Here is a 24,373-nt window from a genome sequence, read left to right as displayed (position 1 = left end):
TCATCAAAGATTCCTCTCCTCTTGTGACAAGCTGTGTAACTCTTCAAAGTCAGGATGTTATCTTTGCTTCCACCTTCGGCAAGACCGTCGAACATTTCTATGGCTGCATCACAATACTAAAGGGAAATTTTTAAATCGTCTTCCTTTTTTGTTTCTCCACCAAGAAAGAAACGGAGGTCTACAATGGCCTTCAGGGGTTCGGCGGTCATAAAATGTTTACCAAGGCACCATTCAAAGAGTTCTAACGCCTTTATTAGCATTTTAGTAGCTGTATCACGCTGCTTACCGCGTTTGGCAATGATTTCTGAAAGAAGAAGAGTTGCTGCTATTTCTGGATGACGATCGCCCTGGCTTGCACTACTAACAGCTAGAGCTGATTGAGTCTCTTGCTCAATTATTTGGTTTTCTTTGGGATCTTTTTAATCGGAAAGTAAGCGTGCATAACTGTTTTGAAAGTAAACTTTTGATAACGGATTTTCTTCAAACTTTGCAGCATTCAGGAGGTAAATTTCTTCCACTCGCTGCATACTTTCTCTGTACTTCTTTTGGTCTTTTGTCCAAGAAGACATAAAAGTTCTACAACACGTATTGGCTGAACATTTGAGTCAAATTTTTCCAGCAACTTTTCAAGGAACTGAGCGTAATTCTTTGGGTAAAGACAGAGTTTGAGAGCGTTCCATAATTTTCTTTTCCTCCCTTCCTTTGGTGTAAATGCAAACAAAATGCTCAAAATTGTTCCTTTCCTTGATGAATGTAAAAAGGGATTCTTTGCAACTGCCTCTTCTCCAGTACTGATACGCCAGTACGCACTGATTCTTCTGCATGTCCACACAGACATCACATTAGATCTAGATGACATAATTGACATCTATGTAAGAGAGTACCCAAGAAGAATGAAGCTATGAAACCCTATGGAACGTGATTAGTCTGGGTAGGATAGCAGTAGGGTAGCAGCCTTGCGTTTCCTCTAGATTACACCATGATTTTTAATAGCGTAACAAATGGATAAAGAAGCCTAGAATTGGGACTGTTCGAGTGAAAGTCGTAGCGATCAACAAGCCTAAGCTAATGCGTTAACACTAGAAGAATGAACTGAGTAAACATTAAAAGAATAAACGCTTTCTTTCTTAAATTTCGTTTTCTCTTAGAACTGTATCGCGTCATTAACAGTGATCATCAAGCTCAAGGAAAAGGAACTTTTTATAATTGTCCTGTCTTGTAGTTTGGCTATTCTCGGCTTGCACGCATCACGTTCCACTTGTGCTGGTGTCTAAAGTGAAAATCAGGTTGGAGCATTCGGCAAACTTTCTACCTTAACTATCACAGCAAACATAGTCCGAGCTGCAAAATCGTGTGTTTGGTGGGCAGCTGCCGAGCCTCAAGCTCAAGGTCCGGAATCGCCACTGGAACTTATGAGAGAATTCCTTGATCGTCACACAGAGCTCAGCCGTGATCGTACTAGACCGTGCTTGCGTAGATGATGTTGACAGATAGAGACACCTGACATGGTTTTTGTTTAGAAGCTGAAATACGACTGAAGTTTTAGCAGGGTCATTTAGCATTATCAACTGAGTTGATAACGTAAACTGGCCACCGTAAAGAGTTTCTAAGCTGACATTTCGAACGTTAACTCTTCGAAAGAGCGAATGGAGAATTCTAGGTTTAGTAATTCTTAGATTTAGCCAAGCCTAAAAGCGGAGCTTGCATTTTTTTTTCCTTCCACGTCTCAAGTTACTGACTGTTAAAAACAATGCGAATGTTAATCTTGCGTATAATTGGGTGGAGTAATGAGCCAGAACTGTATGCCTACCAAAAGCCCTTTACGATTCCCGTAGAGTAGATTATCCGCCTTCAATTACGTTTTCCTAGAAAAGCGGAAGCGACGATGAAGGATTCTTTGAAACTTTAGCAGTTTATTCCAATGTAAATGGGCGGGTTGATATTTGGATAAAAAAGGTTTTAAGATTGAAGACGATCGAAATTGTTCACACCTTACTTAGCAGCGGTAAGACATTTCAGTTACGAACAGTACGAGCGTTAGCTTATAAGGAATGATATTGCAAGCAGAACTTAATTCAAAAATTTTCCGGGATGGCATGTCTAATGCTTCATAACCTGAATATATTCAGTTATAACGGTAATGAAGTCGCGAATCAATTGATTGAGGCCATAAACTTACTATGAAATTTGACAAGTGCATGCAAATTTGACTCGAAAATAAAAAATAATCCCGGGCTAGTAATCATATTGTCAAGAAAGTAGGAATCTCAAAGCGTTCCTTTGAGGCTTGCATATATTCAAAACTTAGAGTTTTCTCTCACGCAAGACATCGATTTATTGTGAATAAAGTCGCTATAGAATATGATCCATCCGTGTGTAGCAGTTCAAACGAAACTGCCAAAACAGTAGCACGAAGACTGGAGTGAACAGATTCAAACTCACCGCCCAGCACAGCAATACATTTATACATTAACGGTTCCTGAAATTAATTTCCGTCTGATATATATCCTATACTATATATCCTTAACTTTCATGACTGTTTTCCTTAACCTTTGAAGTATTTTTCCTGGTTTCTCAGTTAACTTTTGATGTTGGTTTGCACTTCAAACATTGCGTCACATCATGCTTGACGTTAACCCGTGGGAGATTGGAGGCAACCTGATGCGTCATTACTGCATTACTGTGCAGTTTTAAAGAATTTGTCGTCATGATAATTTGTTCCTACTCCATCAAGTTTCCGAGAAAAAACGCAGGAATTTATTGTGAAACACGATCTCTCAGAGCCTTTTTTGTCTCGGCAAATACTACACTTGATAACTGAATATTTTACTTCAGTCATTATTTTCGAATCCTGTGTTACTAAAAAAGACGAAAAACTAAATTTACATCAAAGACAAGAAGTAATTGTCTAAAGATTAGACATTAAAATTCATCTTAAATCTCCAACCGTCCATAACAGCTCATTGTTTCGGGAGACATCATTATGCAAAGTCGCTTTAGTATCGGCTTTCTCGGAAAACAGAAAGCAACTCTGTAGAAACTCCTAGAATTTAGGAGCACCGGTCTCGAGCGTCTGTGAAAATCGTATCTCTTAATGATAGCAATTTAGAGTGCTTCCCTAAAGACGTGATCTGGTTTGCCCAGAACAACTGCAAAGCTGAAGTCATCCTTCTATTCCATCTTTGAGACGAATCGTCTTCGAATACTTTGGAAGCAAGATATTCTGACGAAAGGAAACTTGAAAATCGTTTCTGCGTTAATTGTTAATGCACTATGGATATTTTCTCCCCTCCAGGAGGTTTTTTTCAACTTTTTGTATTTCAATGAATGTCGTGTACATGAAAATTGAGTATTCAGGATGACTGCGGCCAAACAGCTTAAAGGTGTCATGAATAGGTATTGTAATCACCCCGAATAGATAGTGTCTAGTTTTTTCGGAGTAATGGTAGACTTAAGCGGGAATTTTCCCTCAATCATCAAGATTGATGCCAATTACAGGAGTAAAATCACTCAAACGAAACCAAAAATACAAAACCATCGTGCAATACATGTTTTGTTTGCGTCATTTAATTTTGACAGCTATATCCAAACTTGATCGTGAGTACTTTGTTTGCCTAAGTTATTAAAGATCGATATGAGAATCTTACTATCTTCTTAACTTGAAACATTTCACGGAAACTTCTTGGATTCCTAGAATCCTTACGGTCAATAAATTCCGGAAAACATGAATATTCCCCTAGATTTCCCAAAATAATATGGCGTCATGTCATGGCTCACATCAACAATTTTTCCGTTTCTATGCAAGCGCCTCTTCTAGCACGAGATTCCGACCAAACTGTGACGTAGAGCTAAATATGTCGTAAATGGATAATATCACATACCAGTGTACTCAGAAGTCATTCCCAGAAAGTACTGATACATATTATTTCGACATCAACTATTTTAGCTTTATTCGTTATTCAAGTTTCCGAGAAAATCCGCTCTGATTTTTTTGTCAACATTGCAAAAATCTGTCTTATCTTATTTACGTAATTGAAAAATTACAACCGTTAATAAAATATATGACTTTATCATTATAATGACGAATTCATCGAAAGAATAAGCAAGTGAAAAGGGAAAGTACCTAAATTGCCTACCAGCTAACATCAAACAAAACATAGGTCCTTAATCAGCAGTTATGTATGGTTTGACTCTAAGTTGACAGGACAGGCTCAAGCAAATTTTACGCTGTAGACACGTGCTATGATCTTTCTCGAAAACCGTGGAAAATTATTCATCATCGTGTATTTCTCGATGATTTATTCCTCAATAGTCCAAAAATCTGTCTTATCTTTTTAACATAATTGAGAAATTACAACTGTTAATTAAAGATATGGCTTTATCATTAAAATGACCAATTTTAACGAAAGAATAAACAAGTGAAAAGGGACAGTAACTAAACTGCACCAGCTAACATCAAGCAAATCATAATTCCTTAATCATCAAATATGCATGGATTGACAATCAAGTTGACAGGAAAGGCTCTTGCAAATTTAACACTGATCTTTCTCGGAAATAGGGGAAATTTATTCTTCATCGAGTATTTCCTAGAACTTGGTGGGAAATTTCCCTGTTGACTGGTTATAAAACTCGTGTCAATTGAAGATCGCAATTCGTGGTTATCTGAAGACAAGCTAACGTCCCTATCCTTCTCAAAAGGAATTTGTTTTTAAAGAGCTTTATTGCGATCGTGAGTTCAACAAACGCACGCACGCATCGGTGAGGTAAGCTTATTCCGTTCCATTTTTCAAACGAAATTTCCACAAATACTTTTCCACCAAGACTTTTCCATCTCTCGAGTTAAAACAGAAAAGATAATGCCTGGCGCAGCCTCTTCTCCTGTTTCTTCTGGATCTTCTGTGCTAAATGTATCAGAGGAGAAAACGAATGGCACGAAGCTATTACGGCTGCTGGTTGACAGAGGAAGACACGTCCTACGCAATTTATTGCACTCTGTCTACCCAATGGATAAATTACAAGTCGTATTAAACAATAATAAGAAAAAGCTTCAACGGCTAAGGTCCGAAGATGTAATATTTGAAAACCAGTGGGAAATGTTATTTCCTGCCTCAGGCGATCCACCGGACTCGAAAATGTTCGACATTACACTTTTACATCTATTGCTTCGTGAAATTTGCCATCTTACGGCGCCTTCGACGGGATGGCACAACATGCCTGCAGAAGATGATGATAGTCTCGAAGCAAACATAACTCGCATCAAATATTTCCGAAATGAGCTTTTTCACAGCTTCTCTACCGGAATTCCAAACGCTGAATTCGAGTACAAGTGGAAGGAGATTGCATCGTTGTTAGAGGCAATTGATATTTATGTTCTACGAAAGAGGCACGAAGAGGAAATGGAGGCGCTGAAGAATGATCCCACTGGTTACGATACAAAGCTACGTTTGGAGGAACTAGCAAAAGAATGGAACAAAATACAGGAACAAGAAAGGATTCACTCGTCAAGTTTTAACCCTCGCAGCTGTCTACCGGACAGAATACCTGAAAAACGTGTATTTGGCCGCAACCAAGAAATAGAGCGTGTCAAGAAAATGGTCGTGGGTGGAGACGTCGCTGTCGTCCTGGTTACTGGTGGACCTGGATTTGGAAAGACGACTGTGGCCGAAAGAGTGGCTCATGAATTAGCAAAATCAGAGAAGGAAGCAACTGTGTTGTTTTGTAGTTTACTAACGAAGAAAAATTTCAAAGAAGTGGCCGAAGAAATAATTAACTCGTGTGGTACAATCAGCAGGCAAGTACCAGAGAATCCGGGACAGTGGCTAAGAGACTGGAGCAAACGAGTTCGAAACCAGGTCACGTTTGTTCTTGACAATGCAGATAGCGTCCTCGAGTCGAGCGATCGAGAATCATTTATAAGCATCTTATCTGACGTAAGAAGGTTATCGAGGCAAAAGGTAACATTTGTCGTAACTGCAAGGAAAACATTTGAGAATCCTGACTTGCAGTCTTGCGAAGTCAGGTTGGGCCCTTTGTCCGCCGAACAGGCAAGAAATCTCCTTATTTCTAGGGTGCAAGTCTATGAAGATGCCCCGCAGAACCTTTGCAGGGCAGAATACATCGCCAGAAATCTATGTGGCTGCGTTCCTATGGCACTTTACATTGTTGGATCCTTGCTATCAGACTATTCTGAAGAAACACTCATAGAGAGCCTCGAAAAGAAACAATTAGCGGTTTTAGAGGACGACCAAGGATATGTTGAAAAGGCCGTAAAGACTTCCTTTGACCTTTTGACGAAACTCGAACAAGAAGCTTTCATTCTCCTATCTTTGTTCCAAGGTTCATTTGATCTAGATGCAGTCCAAGCTGTGACGCAGGCGCAATGTTCGATCTCGAGCTCCGGCGCTTTACCTATCACCATCCTGCGCTCCTTAAAAAACAGATCTCTTTTGGAGAAGCCCTATTCGCGCAGATATCAGATGCATCGGCTCATTCAGTCATACGCAAAGAAGATGGGTCGAGATAAGTATGACAAACTTTTGGCAATGGGCGAAAAACTGGCTTGTGTACACTTCATGTCGCGCCTCGCGAAGAATGCTAATATTTACTGGAGTAAGGACACATGCAAGGATTCCCTTGCATCATTTAAAGAAGACAAGTACAATTTCGAACATTTTCTTCAAATTTACGCTCGAGGTAGGGAAGAACAAGATACAAAGATCGTGAACGGCTGTGAACTCCTTTTGGACAGTTTCCCTCAGAAATGCATGTATTTGGAAAGATGTCTCCATCCAAGGTTCTACACTGAGCTCCTTGAAAGATTATTGAAAACTTTTGACTCTGAAATCCAACCAGTGTGTGTAGTTGATCTTTTGTGTCTTCTTGGTCATGAATACAGGAAAAAAGGAGAACAAGAGAAGTACAAAGAGGTCATGGATGAAGCGCAACAAATTCGTTTGGTGAGTGATGCTGCATTTGCGATGAAACCGTTATCAGAAGTCTATTTTCACAACAGCAATGCTCGTTTCCTTTCTGATAAAAAAGATGTCAGAGTGAACAGACAGACTGAAAACGAGGCTGCACTAGCTGTGAAAATATCCAGTGAACTGCTTCATGATCACCCGGAAAGAGCAGCTACTCTTCTCCTTTCAGGAAATATTACAAAGCGCAGTAAGCAGTTCGATGCAGCCAAAGAAATGCTCAAAGAAGCGTCGGAACTCTTCCAAAAGAGCCTTGGGCAACATTTTATGACTGCTGAAACCCTGAAGGCCACTGGAGACCTTTACTTCTTTCTTGATGGAAAGTCCGAAGTCGACTTTGAAATCTGCCTTAAGTATTATAAAGCTGCTTTGGAAATGTTCGACGACCTAGGAGTGGGTGAAAGCAAAGAAAGCATCTTGACGATAAAGAATTTTGGAATGTGTCACATGAAAAGTGGGAACTTTGACGAGGCAATGAATCTACTCTCGAAAGCAGAGCAAATTGCCGAACGAGAATTAGAAGAGGATCACACCTGGAAAGTCTTTATAAAGACTTCACTGGCCCTCTTGCATGAGAAGATGAATGAAGTTGAGCGGGCGATAGACGTAATGCACGAGGGACTGGTGCTGGGCAAGAAATTGAATCTAACCATATACAGGATGGGAGAAAGATATTTGATTGGAGAATTTCTAGACCGGTATCCAGGGAAGTTCCCCGAGACTGAATTCCCAAGTAAGTAAATATTGTGTTTAATACAGTGCTCGATGTTCTTGTTAGTTAGCTGTCCCATATGAAGCAGCATTTACAGCTTCTGCCTTACCATGGAAGGATAGTTTCAAAATTATCTCCACTGTTTGATATGAGGAGGGAAGGATCTTGGCCTTACACTCAATAAAATTGCAGAGGTAGCTTAAAAGTACTCATAATTGAATTGGGAACGTATTATAGTTTATATTTTAAAGCTTCCTCTCTGGGTAAGAACTTAAACATCCATAGTAAAAGCCACCTGATCTGAATATCAACATTCTTTATGAATTAACGTGAAAAGAAACTTCTTTTAATCGCGCGCTTCGTTTTCCTAAAAAATCCCTCTTACCTCTTTACGAGATTGCAAGCTATCAATCAGAAATTATGATTAAGTTTAGAAGCTTCTGAAGACACATTTAGGCATGTCGAGCTTTAAGTAAAGTATAAGTTAGAGAGAAGTGTTACCCTTGTGAAATTGCGCTGTGATGATTCACGGCATAATTTATGCTGTGCTGTTAATCTTTCAGGGAGTGTTGTCAGTCGAACAAGCCATCGAGTCCAACAGCCCCACTGGAAGAGGAAAGCTGGCTTTGGAAGAGGATGGAATCATTGAGAAAACTAAGGAAAAGGGTTGTTACTGATGGAGAGAAATTTAAATGATAGCTATGAAAAACTCGAAAACTACCAAAGTGAATCTTAGAGATGCGCAAACTATGATGATAAGGAACCAATCTTTGAAACGACCGCTGCAAATCGACTTTAAAATAATAGTTTTATATTTTACAAGGGAACATAACGATACAACAAGAGATAATAGGGATCTTTTAAATACAACCGATTCACTTCCGTGTAGTTTTTTTTTCTCAAATGTGAAAATATAACCAATTAAATCGTTCTGAAGCGAGAGGCAGATTACCGACGATTAGCAAATAACCAAATTCTGTCAGAGTGCCTCGCGCTAATTATTTTAACAAATAGATTCCATTGTGTACAAACCGAAAAGTGACAGAGCGTGTCGCCCATGTTTTTACCACATTTAGACATTATTTGTGGACTCTTACTTTACAGACTCACGACAGCATGATGAAAAAAGGTGTCAATATTTTTATTCACTCTATTCAGAATTATTTTTTCACTTTGTAACTTAGCCGGCCATAATTTATCTTTGGGCTGGAGGGGTAGTTTTAAAAGTGATTTTAGGAAATGTAACTCTCTGATCAGTACATAGTGTAGACGTAGGCGAAAAAAATTGTCTTTGAGCACAATCAGTTACTCCCTATAGAAATTTGTTTCACTTCGTTCAAATAGAAATGTGGCGAAGATTATAAGCATCAACTTGTTATCACTTTCACAAGCAATGTGTCAAACTCACCAGGATGTTTAAATGTTTTTTAGGAAGGTATTAAGCGATTTTTACATTCTGTCCGCTTGATTATTTTAACAGTTCGGGTATGTCCTCCTCTTCTCGAAATTTTGCAAATTATTTTTTTTTTCGTACCAAAATATACTGAAAAGAATGATATAGTCTTTCCCTTTTGCTTAGAGCTGTTAAATTTCGATTGATTTGTTGAAGATACATTTGAATAAAGTCTAATAATGAAAATGGATATCTTTACAAATCGCTGGTAGCGACGATAAGTAAATTAGTGAATAAAAATTCTATCAACGAATACATTCTGTGTTTGATGAGTAGGCGTAGTTTAATGAAGGAATGGGATATTGGTGCAAACTGTTACCGTAAACGCCTTGGAATGTTAAAAAAATAAAGAAATAATAAAGAACAGATTTGCAGAAATACTCCTGTAAGACTATAAAGCAAACCAAAAACACCATATTTATTGTAGACAAGTCCGAACTTTATCGTGGCAAAGTTGAAGACTGAAATGAAACTCTTAATGCTTCAATTTGTATGATGATTATTTTGATCGCGAACCTTGGTTATTTTTTCTTATTCCAGTGATAACCATGTATGAAATAGGAAGGGCACACATAATGAAGTGCCTTAAATTCAATGGGTGAATTTCTTGGAAACACGATATTCTGGATAACTCTGTGTAATCATTTGTTCAATTTAGAACATTTCGTGGAAATTGCTTGGCTTCCAAGAATCTTCAAGATCATTATATTCTAGACAACATGTATATCCGCTTTTAAAATCCAGAGTGAATTGGTTTCACATCATGGGGCACATCTAGCATCTTTTCAGTTCCGTAAAGACGGTTCTTGAAGTGTTTTTCAAATTTCATAAAAGCGTTTAAACTTTGACGAAGAAAAAAACCGTTCAGCTCGAGATTTTAGCTCTGAGCACACCTCGGGTAAAAACTCGGGATTCCGATCCAACTGTGACGTGGGACTTGCCCTCGCATGCTAACAATAAATGAATTATATCGCATATCAAGTGTACTTATCAATGATTCCGAGAAAGAAGTCCATTATTTATCTATCTACATTTCCTCTAAGTTTCTTGGAAAATCCGGAATAATAAGAATAATAAAATCAGAATTTTAACCACAGACTTGAATTGTTTTGTTCTTGAAGCAGCAAATATTGCTTAAAGAAGAAAATGCAAGTCAATTGGAAGTCACTATATTCATCTTATTGGACTGCTGAACTTAACTACCTTGAGCAACTCGCGCCAACGGAACCATGACCAGAAGTCTGATCAAGCACTTTTAATTCATCCTCTGAGACTCTGTCACTCTTCTATCAATTCAGCCCTAAGTGCACGCTCCTACAATATCCTAACGGTAAGCATGTTCGGGCTTACGGGACAGCTGACTTGGAGGAATAAATATATTTTTGAATCTTTACTGAAACAATTTCACGAGACATTCGAAATAAACAACAAAGTACTTAAAAAAACCAATATTCGAGAACTCAGTGAAACCTAAACTAAACTTCCTCTCGAGGACTCTAAGCAAGGTTAAGGACAAACCCAAACACGACCAAATATTACGATCATCGTGCGAGAATTAAGCCCTATTACAATGATCGAGGACAAATCAAAAGGTAAAAATGAATATGTGGTCTTACTGCACATGACAAACTAAGGTTCACAAGACTCGCACGAGGATTTCAAGATGATTTAAACAACTCCCAAACACTTAGTTAGAACATTTCTAATTTTAATAGTTCCCAAACACTTCTTATTTTAATAGTTTAATGGAAAGTGATCAGGTACAAACATACCACGCAAATTTTGCTTAACAACAGCGTATGACAGTTGAACTTTTATGACATCATCATTGTATCTTTCCGAGGATTTTGATAACTGATAACTGTAACTGAATCTGTAACTTCCAAGAAGACTCATTTCCATTTACGCACAATGTGATGTCATAAAACTTCAACTGTCATGCGCTGTTGTTAAGCAAAATTTGCGTGATATGTTTGTACCTGATCACTTTCCATTAAACTATTAAAATAAGAAGTGTTTGGGAACTATTAAAATTAGAAATGTTCTAACTAAGTGTTTGGGAGTTGTTTAAATCATCTTGAAATCCTCGTGCGAGTCTTGTGAACCTTAGTTTGTCATGTGCAGTAAGACCACATATTCATTTTTACCTTTTGATTTGTCCTCGATCATTGTAATAGGGCTTAATTCTCGCACGATGATCGTAATATTTGGTCGTGTTTGGGTTTGTCCTTAACCTTGCTTAGAGTCCTCGAGAGGAAGTTTAGTTTAGGTTTCACTGAGTTCTCGAATATTGGTTTTTTTAAGTACTTTGTTGTTTATTTCGAATGTCTCGTGAAATTGTTTCAGTAAAGATTCAAAAATATATTTATTCCTCCAAGTCAGCTGTCCCGTAAGCCCGAACATGCTTACCGTTAGGATATTGTAGGAGCGTGCACTTAGGGCTGAATTGATAGAAGAGTGACAGAGTCTCAGAGGATGAATTAAAAGTGCTTGATCAGACTTCTGGTCATGGTTCCGTTGGCGCGAGTTGCTCAAGGTAGTTAAGTTCAGCAGTCCAATAAGATGAATATAGTGACTTCCAATTGACTTGCATTTTCTTCTTTAAGCAATATTTGCTGCTTCAAGAACAAAACAATTCAAGTCTGTGGTTAAAATTCTGATTTTATTATTCTTATTATTCCGGATTTTCCAAGAAACTTAGAGGAAATGTAGATAGATAAATAATGGACTTCTTTCTCGGAATCATTGCTAAGTACACTTGATATGCGATATAATTCATTTATTGTTAGCATGCGAGGGCAAGTCCCACGTCACAGTTGGATCGGAATCCCGAGTTTTTACCCGAGGTGTGCTCAGAGCTAAAATCTCGAGCTGAACGGTTTTTTTCTTCGTCAAAGTTTAAACGCTTTTATGAAATTTGAAAAACACTTCAAGAACCGTCTTTACGAAACTGAAAAGATGCTAGATGTGACCCATGATGTGAAACCAATTCACTCTGGATTTTAAAAGCGGATATAAATGTTGTCTAGAAGATAATGATCTTGAAGATTCTTGGAAGCCAAGCAATTTCCACGAAATGTTCTAAATTTAACAAACGATTACACAGAGTTATCCAGAATATCGTGTTTCCAAGAAATTCACCCATTGAATTTAAGGCACTGCATTATGTGTGCCCTTTCTATTTCATGCATGGTTATCATTGGAATAAGAAAAAATAACCAAGGTTCGCGATCAAAATAATCATCGTACAAATTGAAGCATTAATGGTTTCATTTCAGTCTTCAACTTTCCCACGATAAAGTTCGGACTTGTCTACAACAAATATGGTGTTTTTGGTTTTGCTTTATAGTCTTACAGGAGTATTTCTGCAAATCTGTTCTTTATTATTTCATTATTTTTTTAACATTCCTAGGCGTTTACGGTAACAGTTTGCACCAATATCCCATTCCTTCATTAAACTACGCCTACTCATCAAACACAGAATGTATTCGTTGATAGAATCTTTATTCACTAATTTACTTATCGTCGCTACCAGCGATTTGTAAAGATATCCATTTTTATTATTAGACTTTATTCAAATGTATCTTCAGCAAATCAATCGAAATTTAACAGCTCTAAGCAAAAGGGAAAGACTATATCATTCTTTTCAGTATATTTTGGTACGAAAAAAAAATAATTTGCAAAATTTCGAGAAGAGGAGGACATACCCAGACTGTTAAAATAATCAAGCGGACAGAATGTAAAAATCGCTTAATACCTTCCTAAAAAACATTTAAACATCCTGGTGAGTTTGACAGATTGCTTGTGAAAGTGATAACACGTTGATGCTTATAATCTTCGCCACATTTCCATTTGAACGAAGTGAAACAAATTTCTATAGCGAGTAACTGATTGTGCTCAAAGACATTTTTTTTTTCGCCTACGCCTACACTATGTACTGATCAGAGAGTTACATTTCCTAAAATCACTTTTAAAACTACCCCTCCACAAAGTGAAAAAATAATTCTGAATAGAGTGAATAAAAATATTGACACCTTTTTTCATCATGCTGTCGTGAGTCTGTAAAGTAAGAGTCCATAAATAATGTCTAAATGTGGTAAAAACATGGGCGACACGCTCTGTCACTTTTCGGTTTGTACACAATGGAATCTATTTGTTAAAATAATTAGCGCGAGGCACGCTGACAGAATTTGGTTATTTGCTAATCGTCGGTAATCTGCCTCTCGCTTCAGAACGATTTAATTGGTTATATTTTCACATTTGAGAAAAAAAAAACTACACAGAAGTGAATCGGTTGTATTTAAGAGATCCCTATTATCTCTTGTTGTATCGTTATGTTCCCTTGTAAAATATAAAACTATTATTTTAAAGTCGATTTGCAGCGGTCGTTTCAAAGATTGGTTCCTTATCATCGTAGTTTGCGCATCTCTAAGATTCACTTTGGTAGTTTTCGAGTTTTTCATAGCTATCATTTAAATTTCTCTCCATCAGTAACAACCCTTTTCCTTAGTTTTCTCAATGATTCCATCCTCTTCCAAAGCCAGCTTTCCTCTTCCAGTGGGGCTGTTGGACTCGATGGCTTGTTCGACTGACAACACTCCCTGAAAGATTAACAGCACAGTATAAATTATGCCGTGAATCATCACAGTGCAATTTAACAAGGGTAACACTTCTCTCTAACTTATACTTTACTTAAAGCTCGACATGCCTAAATGTGTCTTCAGAAGCTTCTAAACTTAATCATAATTTCTGATTGATAGCTTGCAATCTCGTAAAGAGGTAAGAGGGATTTTTTAGGAAAATGAAGCGCGCGATGAAAAGAAGTTTCTTTTCACGTTAATTCATAAAGAATGTTGATATTCAGATCAGGTGGCTTTTACTATGGATGTTTAAGTTCTTACCAGAGAGGAAGCTTTAAAATATAAACTATAATACGTTCCCAATTCAATTATGAGTGCTTTTAAGCTACCTCTGCAATTTTATTGAGTGTAAGGCCAAGATCCTTCCCTCCTCATATCAAACAGTGGGGATAATTTTGAAACTATCCTTCCATGGTAAGGCAGAAGCTGTAAATGCTGCTTCATATGGGACAGCTAACTAACAAGGACATCGAGCACTGTATTAAACACAATATTTACTTACTTGGGAATTCAGTCTCGGGGAACTTCCCTGGATACCGGTCTAGAAATTCTCCAATCAAATATCTTTCTCCCATCCTGTATATGGTTAGATTCAATTTCTTGCCCAGCACCAGTCCCTCGTGCATTACGTCTATCGCCCGCTCAACTTCATTCATCTTCTCATGCAAGAGGGCCAGTGAAGTCTTTATAAAGACTTTCCAGGTGTGATCCTCTTCTAATTCTCGTTCGGCAATTTGCTCTGCTTTCGAGAGTAGATTCATTGCCTCGTCAAAGTTTCCACTTTTCATGTGACACATTCCAAAATTCTTTATCGTCAAGATGCTTTCTTTGCTTTCACCCACTCCTAGGTCGTCGAACATTTCCAAAGCAGCTTTATAATACTTAAGGCAGATTTCAAAGTCGACTTCGGACTTTCCATCAAGAAAGAAGTAAAGGTCTCCAGTGGCCTTCAGGGTTTCAGCAGTCATAAAATGTTGCCCAAGGCTCATTTGAAAGAGTTCCGACGCTTCCTCGAGCATTTCTTTGGCTGCATCGAACTGCTTACTGCGCTTTGTAATATTTCCTGAAAGGAGGAGAGTAGCTGCTCTTTCCGGGTGATCATGAAGCAGTTCACTGGATATTTTCACAGCTAGTGCAGCCTCGTTTTCAGTCTGTCTGTTCACTCTAACATCTTTTTTATCAGAAAGGAAACGAGCATTGCTGTTGTGAAAATAGACTTCTGATAACGGTTTCATCGCAAATGCAGCATCACTCACCAAACGAATTTGTTGCGCTTCATCCATGACCTCTTTGTACTTCTCTTGTTCTCCTTTTTTCCTGTATTCATGACCAAGAAGACACAAAAGATCTACTACACACACTGGTTGGATTCCAGAGTCAAAAGTTTTCAATAATCTTTCAAGGAGCTCAGTGTAGAACCTTGGATGAAGACATCTTTCCAAATACATGCATTTCTGAGGGAAACTGTCCAAAAGGAGTTCACAGCCGTTCACGATCTTTGTATCTTGTTCTTCCCTACCTCGAGCGTAAATTTGAAGAAAATGTTCGAAATTGTACTTGTCTTCTTTAAATGATGCAAGGGAATCCTTGCATGTGTCCTTACTCCAGTAAATATTAGCATTCTTCGCGAGGCGCGACATGAAGTGTACACAAGCCAGTTTTTCGCCCATTGCCAAAAGTTTGTCATACTTATCTCGACCCATCTTCTTTGCGTATGACTGAATGAGCCGATGCATCTGATATCTGCGCGAATAGGGCTTCTCCACAAGAGATCTGTTTTTTAAGGAGCGCAGGATGGTGATAGGTAAAGCGCCGGAGCTCGAGATCGAACATTCCGCCTGCGTCACAGCTTGGACTGCATCTAGATCAAATGAACCTTGGAACAAAGATAGGAGAATGAAAGCTTCTTGTTCGAGTTTCGTCAAAAGGTCAAAGGAAGTCTTTACGGCCTTTTCAACATATCCTTGGTCGTCCTCTAAAACCGCTAATTGTTCCTTTTCGAGGCTCTCTATAAGTGTTTCTTCAGAATAGTCTGATAGCAAGGATCCAACAATGTAAAGTGCCATAGGAACGCAGCCACATAGATTTCTGGCGATGTGTTCTGCCCTGCAAAGGTTCTGCGGGGCATCTTCATAGACTTGCACCCTAGAGATAAGGAGATTTCTTGCCTGTTCGGCGGACAAAGGGCCCAACCTGACTTCGCAAGACTGCAAGTCAGGATTCTCAAATGTTTTCCTTGCAGTTACGACAAATGTTACCTTTTGCCTCGATAACCTTCTTACGTCAGATAAGATGCTTATAAATGATTCTCGATCGCTCGACTCGAGGACGCTATCTGCATTGTCAAGAACAAACGTGACCTGGTTTCGAACTCGTTTGCTCCAGTCTCTTAGCCACTGTCCCGGATTCTCTGGTACTTGCCTGCTGATTGTACCACACGAGTTAATTATTTCTTCGGCCACTTCTTTGAAATTTTTCTTCGTTAGTAGACTACAAAACAACACAGTTGCTTCCTTCTCTGATTTTGCTAATTCATGAGCCACTCTTTCGGCCACAGTCGTCTTTCCAAATCCAGGTCCACCAGTAACCAGGACGACAGCGACGTCTCCACCCACGGCCATTTTCTTGACACGCTCTATTTCTTGGTTGCGGCCAAATACACGTTTTTCAGGTATTCTGTCCGGTAGACAGCTGCGAGGGCTAAAACTTGACGAGTGAATCCTTTCTTTTTCCTGTATTTTGTTCCATTCTTTTGCTAGTTCCTCCAAACGTAGCTTTGTATCGTAACCAGTGGGATCATTCTTCAGCGCCTCCATTTCCTCTTCGTGCCTCTTTCGTAGAACATAAATATCAATTGCCTCTAACAACGATGCAATCTCCTTCCACTTGTACTCGAATTCAGCGTTTGGAATTCCGGTAGAGAAGCTGTGAAAAAGCTCATTTCGGAAATATTTGATGCGAGTTATGTTTGCTTCGAGACTATCATCATCTTCTGCAGGCATGTTGTGCCATCCCGTCGAAGGCGCCGTAAGATGGCAAATTTCACGAAGCAATAGATGTAAAAGTGTAATGTCGAACATTTTCGAGTCCGGTGGATCGCCTGAGGCAGGAAATAACATTTCCCACTGGTTTTCAAATATTACATCTTCGGACCTTAGCCGTTGAAGCTTTTTCTTATTATTGTTTAATACGACTTGTAATTTATCCATTGGGTAGACAGAGTGCAATAAATTGCGTAGGACGTGTCTTCCTCTGTCAACCAGCAGCCGTAATAGCTTCGTGCCATTCGTTTTCTCCTCTGATACATTTAGCACAGAAGATCCAGAAGAAACAGGAGAAGAGGCTGCGCCAGGCATTATCTTTTCTGTTTTAACTCGAGAGATGGAAAAGTCTTGGTGGAAAAGTATTTGTGGAAATTTCGTTTGAAAAATGGAACGGAATAAGCTTACCTCACCGATGCGTGCGTGCGTTTGTTGAACTCACGATCGCAATAAAGCTCTTTAAAAACAAATTCCTTTTGAGAAGGATAGGGACGTTAGCTTGTCTTCAGATAACCACGAATTGCGATCTTCAATTGACACGAGTTTTATAACCAGTCAACAGGGAAATTTCCCACCAAGTTCTAGGAAATACTCGATGAAGAATAAATTTCCCCTATTTCCGAGAAAGATCAGTGTTAAATTTGCAAGAGCCTTCCCTGTCAACTTGATTGTCAATCCATGCATATTTGATGATTAAGGAATTATGATTTGCTTGATGTTAGCTGGTGCAGTTTAGTTACTGTCCCTTTTCACTTGTTTATTCTTTCGTTAAAATTGGTCATTTTAATGATAAAGCCATATCTTTAATTAACAGTTGTAATTTCTCAATTATGTTAAAAAGATAAGACAGATTTTTGGACTATTGAGGAATAAATCATCGAGAAATACACGATGATGAATAATTTTCCACGGTTTTCGAGAAAGATCATAGCACGTGTCTACAGTGTAAAATTTGCATGAGCCTGTCCTGTCAACTTAGAGTCAAACCATACATAACTGCTGATTAAGGACCTATGTTTTGTTTGATGTTAGCAGGTAGGCAATTCAGTTACTGTCCCTTTTCACTTGCTTATTCTTTCGATGAATTCGTCATTATAATGATAAAGTCATATATTTAATTAACGGTTGTAATTTTTCAATTACGTAAATAAGATAAGACAGATTTTTGCAATGTTGACAAAAAAAATCAGAGCGGATTTTCTCGGAAACTTGAATGACGAAATAAAGCTAAAATAGTGGATGTCGAAATAATATGTATCGGTACTTTCTGGGAATTACTTCTGAGTACACTGGTATGTGATATTATCCCTTTATGACATATTTACCTCCACGTCACAATTTGGTGGGAATCTCGTGCTAGAAGAGGCGCTTGCATAGAAACGGAAAAATTGTTGATGTGAGCCATGAGATGACGCCATATTATTTTGGGAAATCTAGGGGAATATTCATGTTTTCCGGAATTTATTGACCGTAAGGATTCTAGGAATCCAAGAAGTTTCCGTGAAATGTTTCAAGTTAAGAAGATAGTAAGATTCTTATATCGATCTTAAATAACTTAGGCAAATAAAGTACTCATGATCAAGTTTGGATATAGCTGTCAAAATTAAATGAAGCAAACAAAACATGTATTGCACGATGGTTTTGTATTTTTGGTTTCGTTTGAGTGATTTTACTCCTGTAATTGGCATCAATCTTGATGATTGAGGGAAAATTCCCGCTTAAGTCTACCATTACTCCGAAAAAACTAGACACTGTCTATTAGTGGTGATTACAATACCTATTCATGACACCTTTAAGCTGGTTGGCCGCAGTCATCCTAAATACTCAATTTTCATGTACACGACATTTATTGAAATACAAAAAGTTTAAAAAAACCTCCCAGAGGGGAGAAAATATCCATAGTGCATTAACAATTAACGCAGAAACGATTTTCAAGTTTCCTTTCGTCAGAATATCTTGCTTCCGAAGTATTCGAAGACAATTCGTCTCAAAAATGGAATACAAGGATGACTTCAGCTTTGCAGTTGTTCTGGGCAAACCAGATCACGTCTTTAGGGAAGCACTCTAAATTGCTATCATTAAGAGATACGATTTTCACAGACGCTCGAGACCGGTGCTCCTAAATTCTAGGAGTTTCTACAGAGTTGCTTTCTGTTTTCCGAGAAAGTCGATACTACTGCGACTTTGCATAATGATGTCTCCCGAAACAATGAGCTGTTATGGACGGTTGGAGATTCAAGATGAATTTTAATGTCTAATCTTTAGACAATTACTTCTTGTCTTTGATGTAAATTTAGTTTTTCGTCTTTTTTAGTAACACAGGATTCGAAAATAATGACTGAAGTAAAATATTCAGTTATCAAGTGCAGTATTTGCTGAGACAAAAAAGGCTCTGAGAGATCGTGTTTCACAATAAATTCCTGCGGTTTTTCTCGGAAACTTGACGGAGTAGGAACAAATTATCATGACGACAAATTCTTTAAAACTGCACAGTAATGCAGTAATGACGCACAGGTTGCCTCCAACCTCCCACGGGCTAACGTCAAGCATGATATGACGCAAGGTTTGAAGTGCAAACCAACATCAAACGTTAACTGAGAAACCAGGAAAGATACTTCAAAAGTTAAGGAAAACAGCCATGAAAGTTAAGGATATATAGTATAGGATATATATCAGACGGAAATTAATTTTAGAAACCGTTAATGTATTAATGTATTGCTATGCTGGGCGTTGAGTTTGAATCTGTTCACTCCAGTCTTCGTGTTACTGTTTTGGCAGTTTCGTTTGAACTGCTACACACGAATGGATCATATTCTATAGCGACTTTATTCACAATAAATCGATGTCTTGCGTGAGAGAAAACTCTAAGTTTTTAATATATGCAAGCCTCAAAGGAACGCTTTGAGATTCCTACTTTCTTGACAATATGATTACTAGCCCGGGATTATTTTTTATTTTCGAGTCAAATTTGCATGCAATTGTCAAATTTCATAGTAAGTTTATGGCCTCAATCAATTGATTCGCGACTTCATTGCCGTTATAACTGAATATATTCAGGTTATGAAGCATTAGACATTCTATCCCGGAAAATTTTTTAATTAAGTTCTGCTTGCAGTATCATTCCTTATAAGCTAACGCTCGTACTGTTCGTAACTGAAATGTCTTACCGCTGCTAAGTAAGGTGTGAACAATTTCGATCGTCTTCAATCTTAAAACCTTTTTTATCCAAGTATTAACCCGCCCATTTACATTGGAATAAACTGCTAAAGTTTCAAAGAATCCTTCATCGTCGCTTCCGCTTTTCTAGGAAAACGTAATTGAAGGCGGATAATCTGCTCTACGGGAATCGTAAAGGGCTTTTGGTAGGCATACAGTTCTGGCTCATTACTCCACCCAATTATACGCAAGATTAACGTTCGCATTGTTTTTAACAGTCAGTAACTTAGATTTAAAGCAGTCACGCTGACAAATATCCTCATGATATGGCCCAAGTATTTCATGCAAAACAGCTAATTCGTTAGGCCGTTCATCCTAGGAATGCTGAACGAAGCCCTGTCGCATATAGAAGAAATATTTTTTGAATAGAAGTAGTTACATGATGTCTTAAAACTCAATCCAACTTAAACCGACATGATTAAGAATGAATGTGAAACGTACTGAATATAGCAGCATTTGATATTTACCATAGTTTTAAAAGTTATGAGATCTGAAATAAGTATCAAAATGAACTGATATTTTACCCAAATAGAAGCGACTATATCGGACGTTTCACAAGTCACACATCATTGAAATCTTATCTATTCGACTATCATAGCCTTTACTGCATTAATATGTTTGTGGATCACCTCGTTATTTGCATAAACGTAAACAGTTTATAGCGGAACTCGCAGAGCGTAGCTCCATAATACAATATTACATAAAAATAGTAGTAACCCATCAAGCCGAAAAAATTTGGATGTACGACCGTACGACCGTACGACCGTACGACCGTACGACCGTACGACCGTACGACCGTACGAATATAGCAGACGCTCGAAATGTCAGCTTAGAAACTCTTTACGGTGGCCAGTTTACGTTATCAACTCAGTTGATAATGCTAAATGACCCTGCTAAAACTTCAGTCGTATTTCAGCTTCTAAACAAAAACCATGTCAGGCGTCTCTATCTGTCAACAGCATCTACGCAAGCACGGTCTAGTACGATCACGGCTGAGCTCTGGGTGACGATCAAGGAATTCTCTCATAAGTTCCAGTGGCGATTCCAGACCTTGAGCTTGAGGCTCGGCAGCTGCCCACCAAACACACGATTTTGCAGCTCGGACTGTGTTTGCTGTGATAGTTAAGGTAGAAAGTTTGCCGAATGCTCCAACCTGATTTTCACTTTAGACACCAGCACAAGTGGAACGTGATGCGTGCAAGCCGAGAATAGCCAAACTACAAGACAGGACAATTATAAAAAGTTCCTTTTCCTTGAGCTTGATGATCACTGTTAATGACGCGATAAAGTTCTAAGAGAAAACGAAATTTAAGAAAGAAAGTGTTTATTCTTCTAATGTTTACTCAGTTCATTCTTCTAGTGTTAACGCATTAGCTTAGGCTTGTTGATCGCTACGACTTTCACTCGAACAGTCCCAATTCTAGGCTTCTTTATCCATTTGTTACGCTATTAAAAATCATGGTGTAATCTAGAGGAAAAGTAAGGCTGCTACACTACTGCTATTCTACCCAGACTAATCACGTTCCATAGGGTTTCATAGCTTCATTCTTCTTGGGTACTCTCTTACATAGATGTCAATTATATCATCTAGATCTAATGTGATGTCTGTGTGGACATGCAGAAGAATCAGTGCGGACAAGCGGTCTGATCCTCTGGTGCTTCGTTTTTTAGTTTTAATCTCCTTCAAAGTAGAATGGGCACTTTCCACAGTTGTTACCGACACTGGATGCAGTTGATAGGCATTTTGCTCTAAAATAACCCCACAAATTGTCGTACCTTTGAAGGCATCAATCCAGTGGCTGAAATACGATGACAATCAGGTGACGTCAGGGGAAGGATCAAGCTTGACCCTCATTGAGTAATAATCAATAATTGATATTTCCTTTGGGAACGGGAGAGATGGAGAGGGGGGGGGGGGGAAAGGCGGGGGTTGGAATGTACCTAGACCATGTTTACGTTTTAGGATCCTTTTACCTGTATGGAACTCTCATGAAAACTGGGAACGATCACCCTTCCTGCGTTTACGTTTTCATTTCCCTTTTCCTACGGCCAAAAACCTTGCAGTTAAAGAGCATTAACACCGTCCAATTATCTGAACAGTGATAATAATTCTTTATGGCTGAGGTTCTTCCTTGTACCTGAAAATTTAAGAAACGATTACAAGCTTATTATTAATTCATAGTTTTGTTTCCCCCATTTTGCAGTGAAACTACTTTGCCACACCTCGTGGTTTCATTTTAGTTCTGAACATTACTAACGTCATTTCTATCATCAATGAAGTCAGGGTTTTTTTTTGGCTTAAATTTGAATTGCAAAAATGCTAAGTGATTCATAATGATATTTACGGTAATAATGTACTATGCTTATGTTGGTTTGATTGGTTTCGTTTTTCCTGTTTTCTTTCTTTTTTTGACGATACAAATGAATATAAAATTCACACGGAGATAACAAATATTTTTACATGAAATAATATTTTAATAATATTGTACTACAAATGATGTATTTTAAGCATCTGATTCATATTTCGATGTTCAGTTATTTTACTCTTTTGAACTATTTGCTACTCTTTTTCTTGATATACTTTTCTTCCCAAGAGAATATATCATACCTTCCACTTCTTAAACATGTAGTATCGATCACATCAGCTTCTCTACCATGAACAACTTCTCAGCAATCAACATCTTTAACACCAATATAAAACACCTGTCAAGACCACAAATGATCGAAAAAAGAAGGAGTATACTTACTCTAATCAGTGGTGATGCCTTTTACCCACTTTCCTCCTGGCCGAATGACAAACAACTCAAATTCTGGAAAAAACCGATAAGAGATCCAAATACCTTTCAATTAATGTTATCTTGCCTTGGCAATGGTTGTTCTCCACATCTTATAAATGAATAGATTCTCATTTCACAACACTGGGCAACTGCAGAGGAGGGAGAAAAACGAGCAAGACAAATGGATTTTCTCATGAACAATATTGGCTCTAAATCACACATATGGTTTTATTTTTATTTACACCATGGAAAACGGCTCTTTTTGAATGGACAAGTTAGGAACACAAGCGACCTTTAACTACACTTATTTTATATTGATCATTGAAAACCCATACTTTCAGAACGTATAATTGTCAATTTAAAAACTTTTAAAGAGTACATCAGAGAGGGAGAATTTATCTTTGGTTTATATTTAACATTATCTAATATATTGTTACAATAAAAGAATTTTTTTTACAAAAAACCAGTGCGACTTTGGTCGCTAAATCGCCTAACATAAAGGATTATCTCGACTTTTTGTCCATCATTTAAAACTGTGTTTGAGTTTTTTTTTTTTTTCGAATTCCTGGTTTAACCTCGAAAAGTTACCTAAGAGAATGAGCGGGTAATTCGAACGCACACAGTGATCTTTATTGTTTTTAGATGATAGCGTTAAGACGAAATTTCCTTGATGAGAGTAGCGGTTGAGGTTGCGTGCGCGTGGTTCGAACTAAAGAAAATACAACAAAAATTAAACTAAGAAAAATGCGTTGCGAAATGTAACATGAACCTAACTAAAATTGAATCGATCGCAAGGAAAACTAAATACGCGGGTTACTCTTATGTAAGGACTCTGCTGGCAAAGTCGAAAAAAGAAGGTTGAATTTGGTACTTGCCGTAAAACTACACACTTAAAACAAGTTTGTAGAGGCCAGAAAATTTTATAAGGTAGCAATAATAATAATAATAATAAACAAGTCTAAAAAATATCTGGAGAAAGCACTCGCTATCAGTATAGAAATTGGTGACAGAAATGGAGAAGCTTCATGTTACGCAAACATAGGAACATTGTTCCAATCGTACCTTTTCCAGAACATTGAAAAGTTCGACACTTTACGAGGTTATAGGAGACCGAGTGACAAAGGAGGTTGTACTTCAAGCGATTCACTCGGTGAGTCTAATTCATCTTGCCGCCCATGGTGATGATGATGATGATGAAAGAGGAGAGATTCTTCTTTCTCCTAACCACCTTACGCCTTCTATTCCACGAGAAGAAGTCTACCTTTTGACGATGGCGGAAATTTCACAAATTAAGCTGTGAGCGAAACTGGTGGTGCTTAGCTGTTGTCACAGTGCTCGTGGATTAGAGCTAAGGGAGTTATTGGAATCACACAACTGTTCATAGGATCCGGTGCTCGCTCAGTGTTAGCGGCGCAGTGGGCCCTGGATGACACAGCCACAGAGAAGTTCATGATTTGTTTCTAAGGACACTTGCTCCGCGGTGAAAGTGCCAATGAATCTCTCCATTAGGCCAGAAAGTGGATGAGGAAGAACGGCTTTAACGAAGTTTCTAGGTGG

The 24,373-nt window shown here is 38.2% G+C and overlaps 2 protein-coding genes across 2 annotated transcripts; one reads left to right on the top strand and one right to left on the bottom strand.

Moving 5' to 3' along the window:
* Positions 1 to 3,928: 3,928 nt before the first annotated feature.
* On the top strand, positions 3,929 to 9,395 carry LOC113667347 (uncharacterized). The gene is made up of 2 exons (XM_027183160.2): positions 3,929 to 7,710; positions 8,253 to 9,395. The coding sequence occupies exons 1-2, from the start codon at positions 4,857 to 4,859 to the stop codon at positions 8,336 to 8,338; spliced, it is 2,940 nt and encodes a 979-aa protein (XP_027038961.2). The 5' UTR covers positions 3,929 to 4,856; the 3' UTR covers positions 8,339 to 9,395.
* A 3,234-nt stretch (positions 9,396 to 12,629) lies between these two features.
* Positions 12,630 to 17,405, bottom strand: LOC149036499 (uncharacterized). Its single transcript, XM_089189248.1, has 2 exons — positions 14,285 to 17,405; positions 12,630 to 13,743 (listed from the first exon to the last, which is right to left on the bottom strand). Exons 1-2 carry the CDS (start codon positions 17,136 to 17,138, stop codon positions 13,658 to 13,660), a joined length of 2,940 nt encoding a protein of 979 aa, XP_089045374.1. The 5' UTR covers positions 17,139 to 17,405; the 3' UTR covers positions 12,630 to 13,657.
* Between the last annotated feature and the right edge of the window lie 6,968 nt (positions 17,406 to 24,373).

The sequence above is a fragment of the Pocillopora damicornis genome, chromosome 12 (genome assembly GCF_964200805.1).
Source record: "Pocillopora damicornis chromosome 12, jaPocDami1.2, whole genome shotgun sequence".
Classification (NCBI taxonomy): Eukaryota; Metazoa; Cnidaria; class Anthozoa; order Scleractinia; family Pocilloporidae; genus Pocillopora; species Pocillopora damicornis.
The sequence above is the reverse complement of the archived record's forward strand: the minus strand, read 5'-3'. Positions and strand labels throughout refer to the sequence as shown.

What these genes read in the sequence shown, in the direction of transcription:
- LOC149036499 (XM_089189248.1), bottom strand. Translation starts at nt 17,138, where the DNA reads ATGCCTGGCGCAGCCTCTTCTCCTGTTTCTTCTGGATCTTCTGTGCTA. An exon ending in CCCCGAGACTGAATTCCCAA is followed by an intron (nt 13,744 to 14,284) that starts GTAAGTAAATAT and finishes TTAATCTTTCAG; the next exon opens with GGAGTGTTGTCAGTCGAACA.
- LOC113667347 (XM_027183160.2), top strand. Translation starts at nt 4,857, where the DNA reads ATGCCTGGCGCAGCCTCTTCTCCTGTTTCTTCTGGATCTTCTGTGCTA. An exon ending in CCCCGAGACTGAATTCCCAA is followed by an intron (nt 7,711 to 8,252) that starts GTAAGTAAATAT and finishes TTAATCTTTCAG; the next exon opens with GGAGTGTTGTCAGTCGAACA.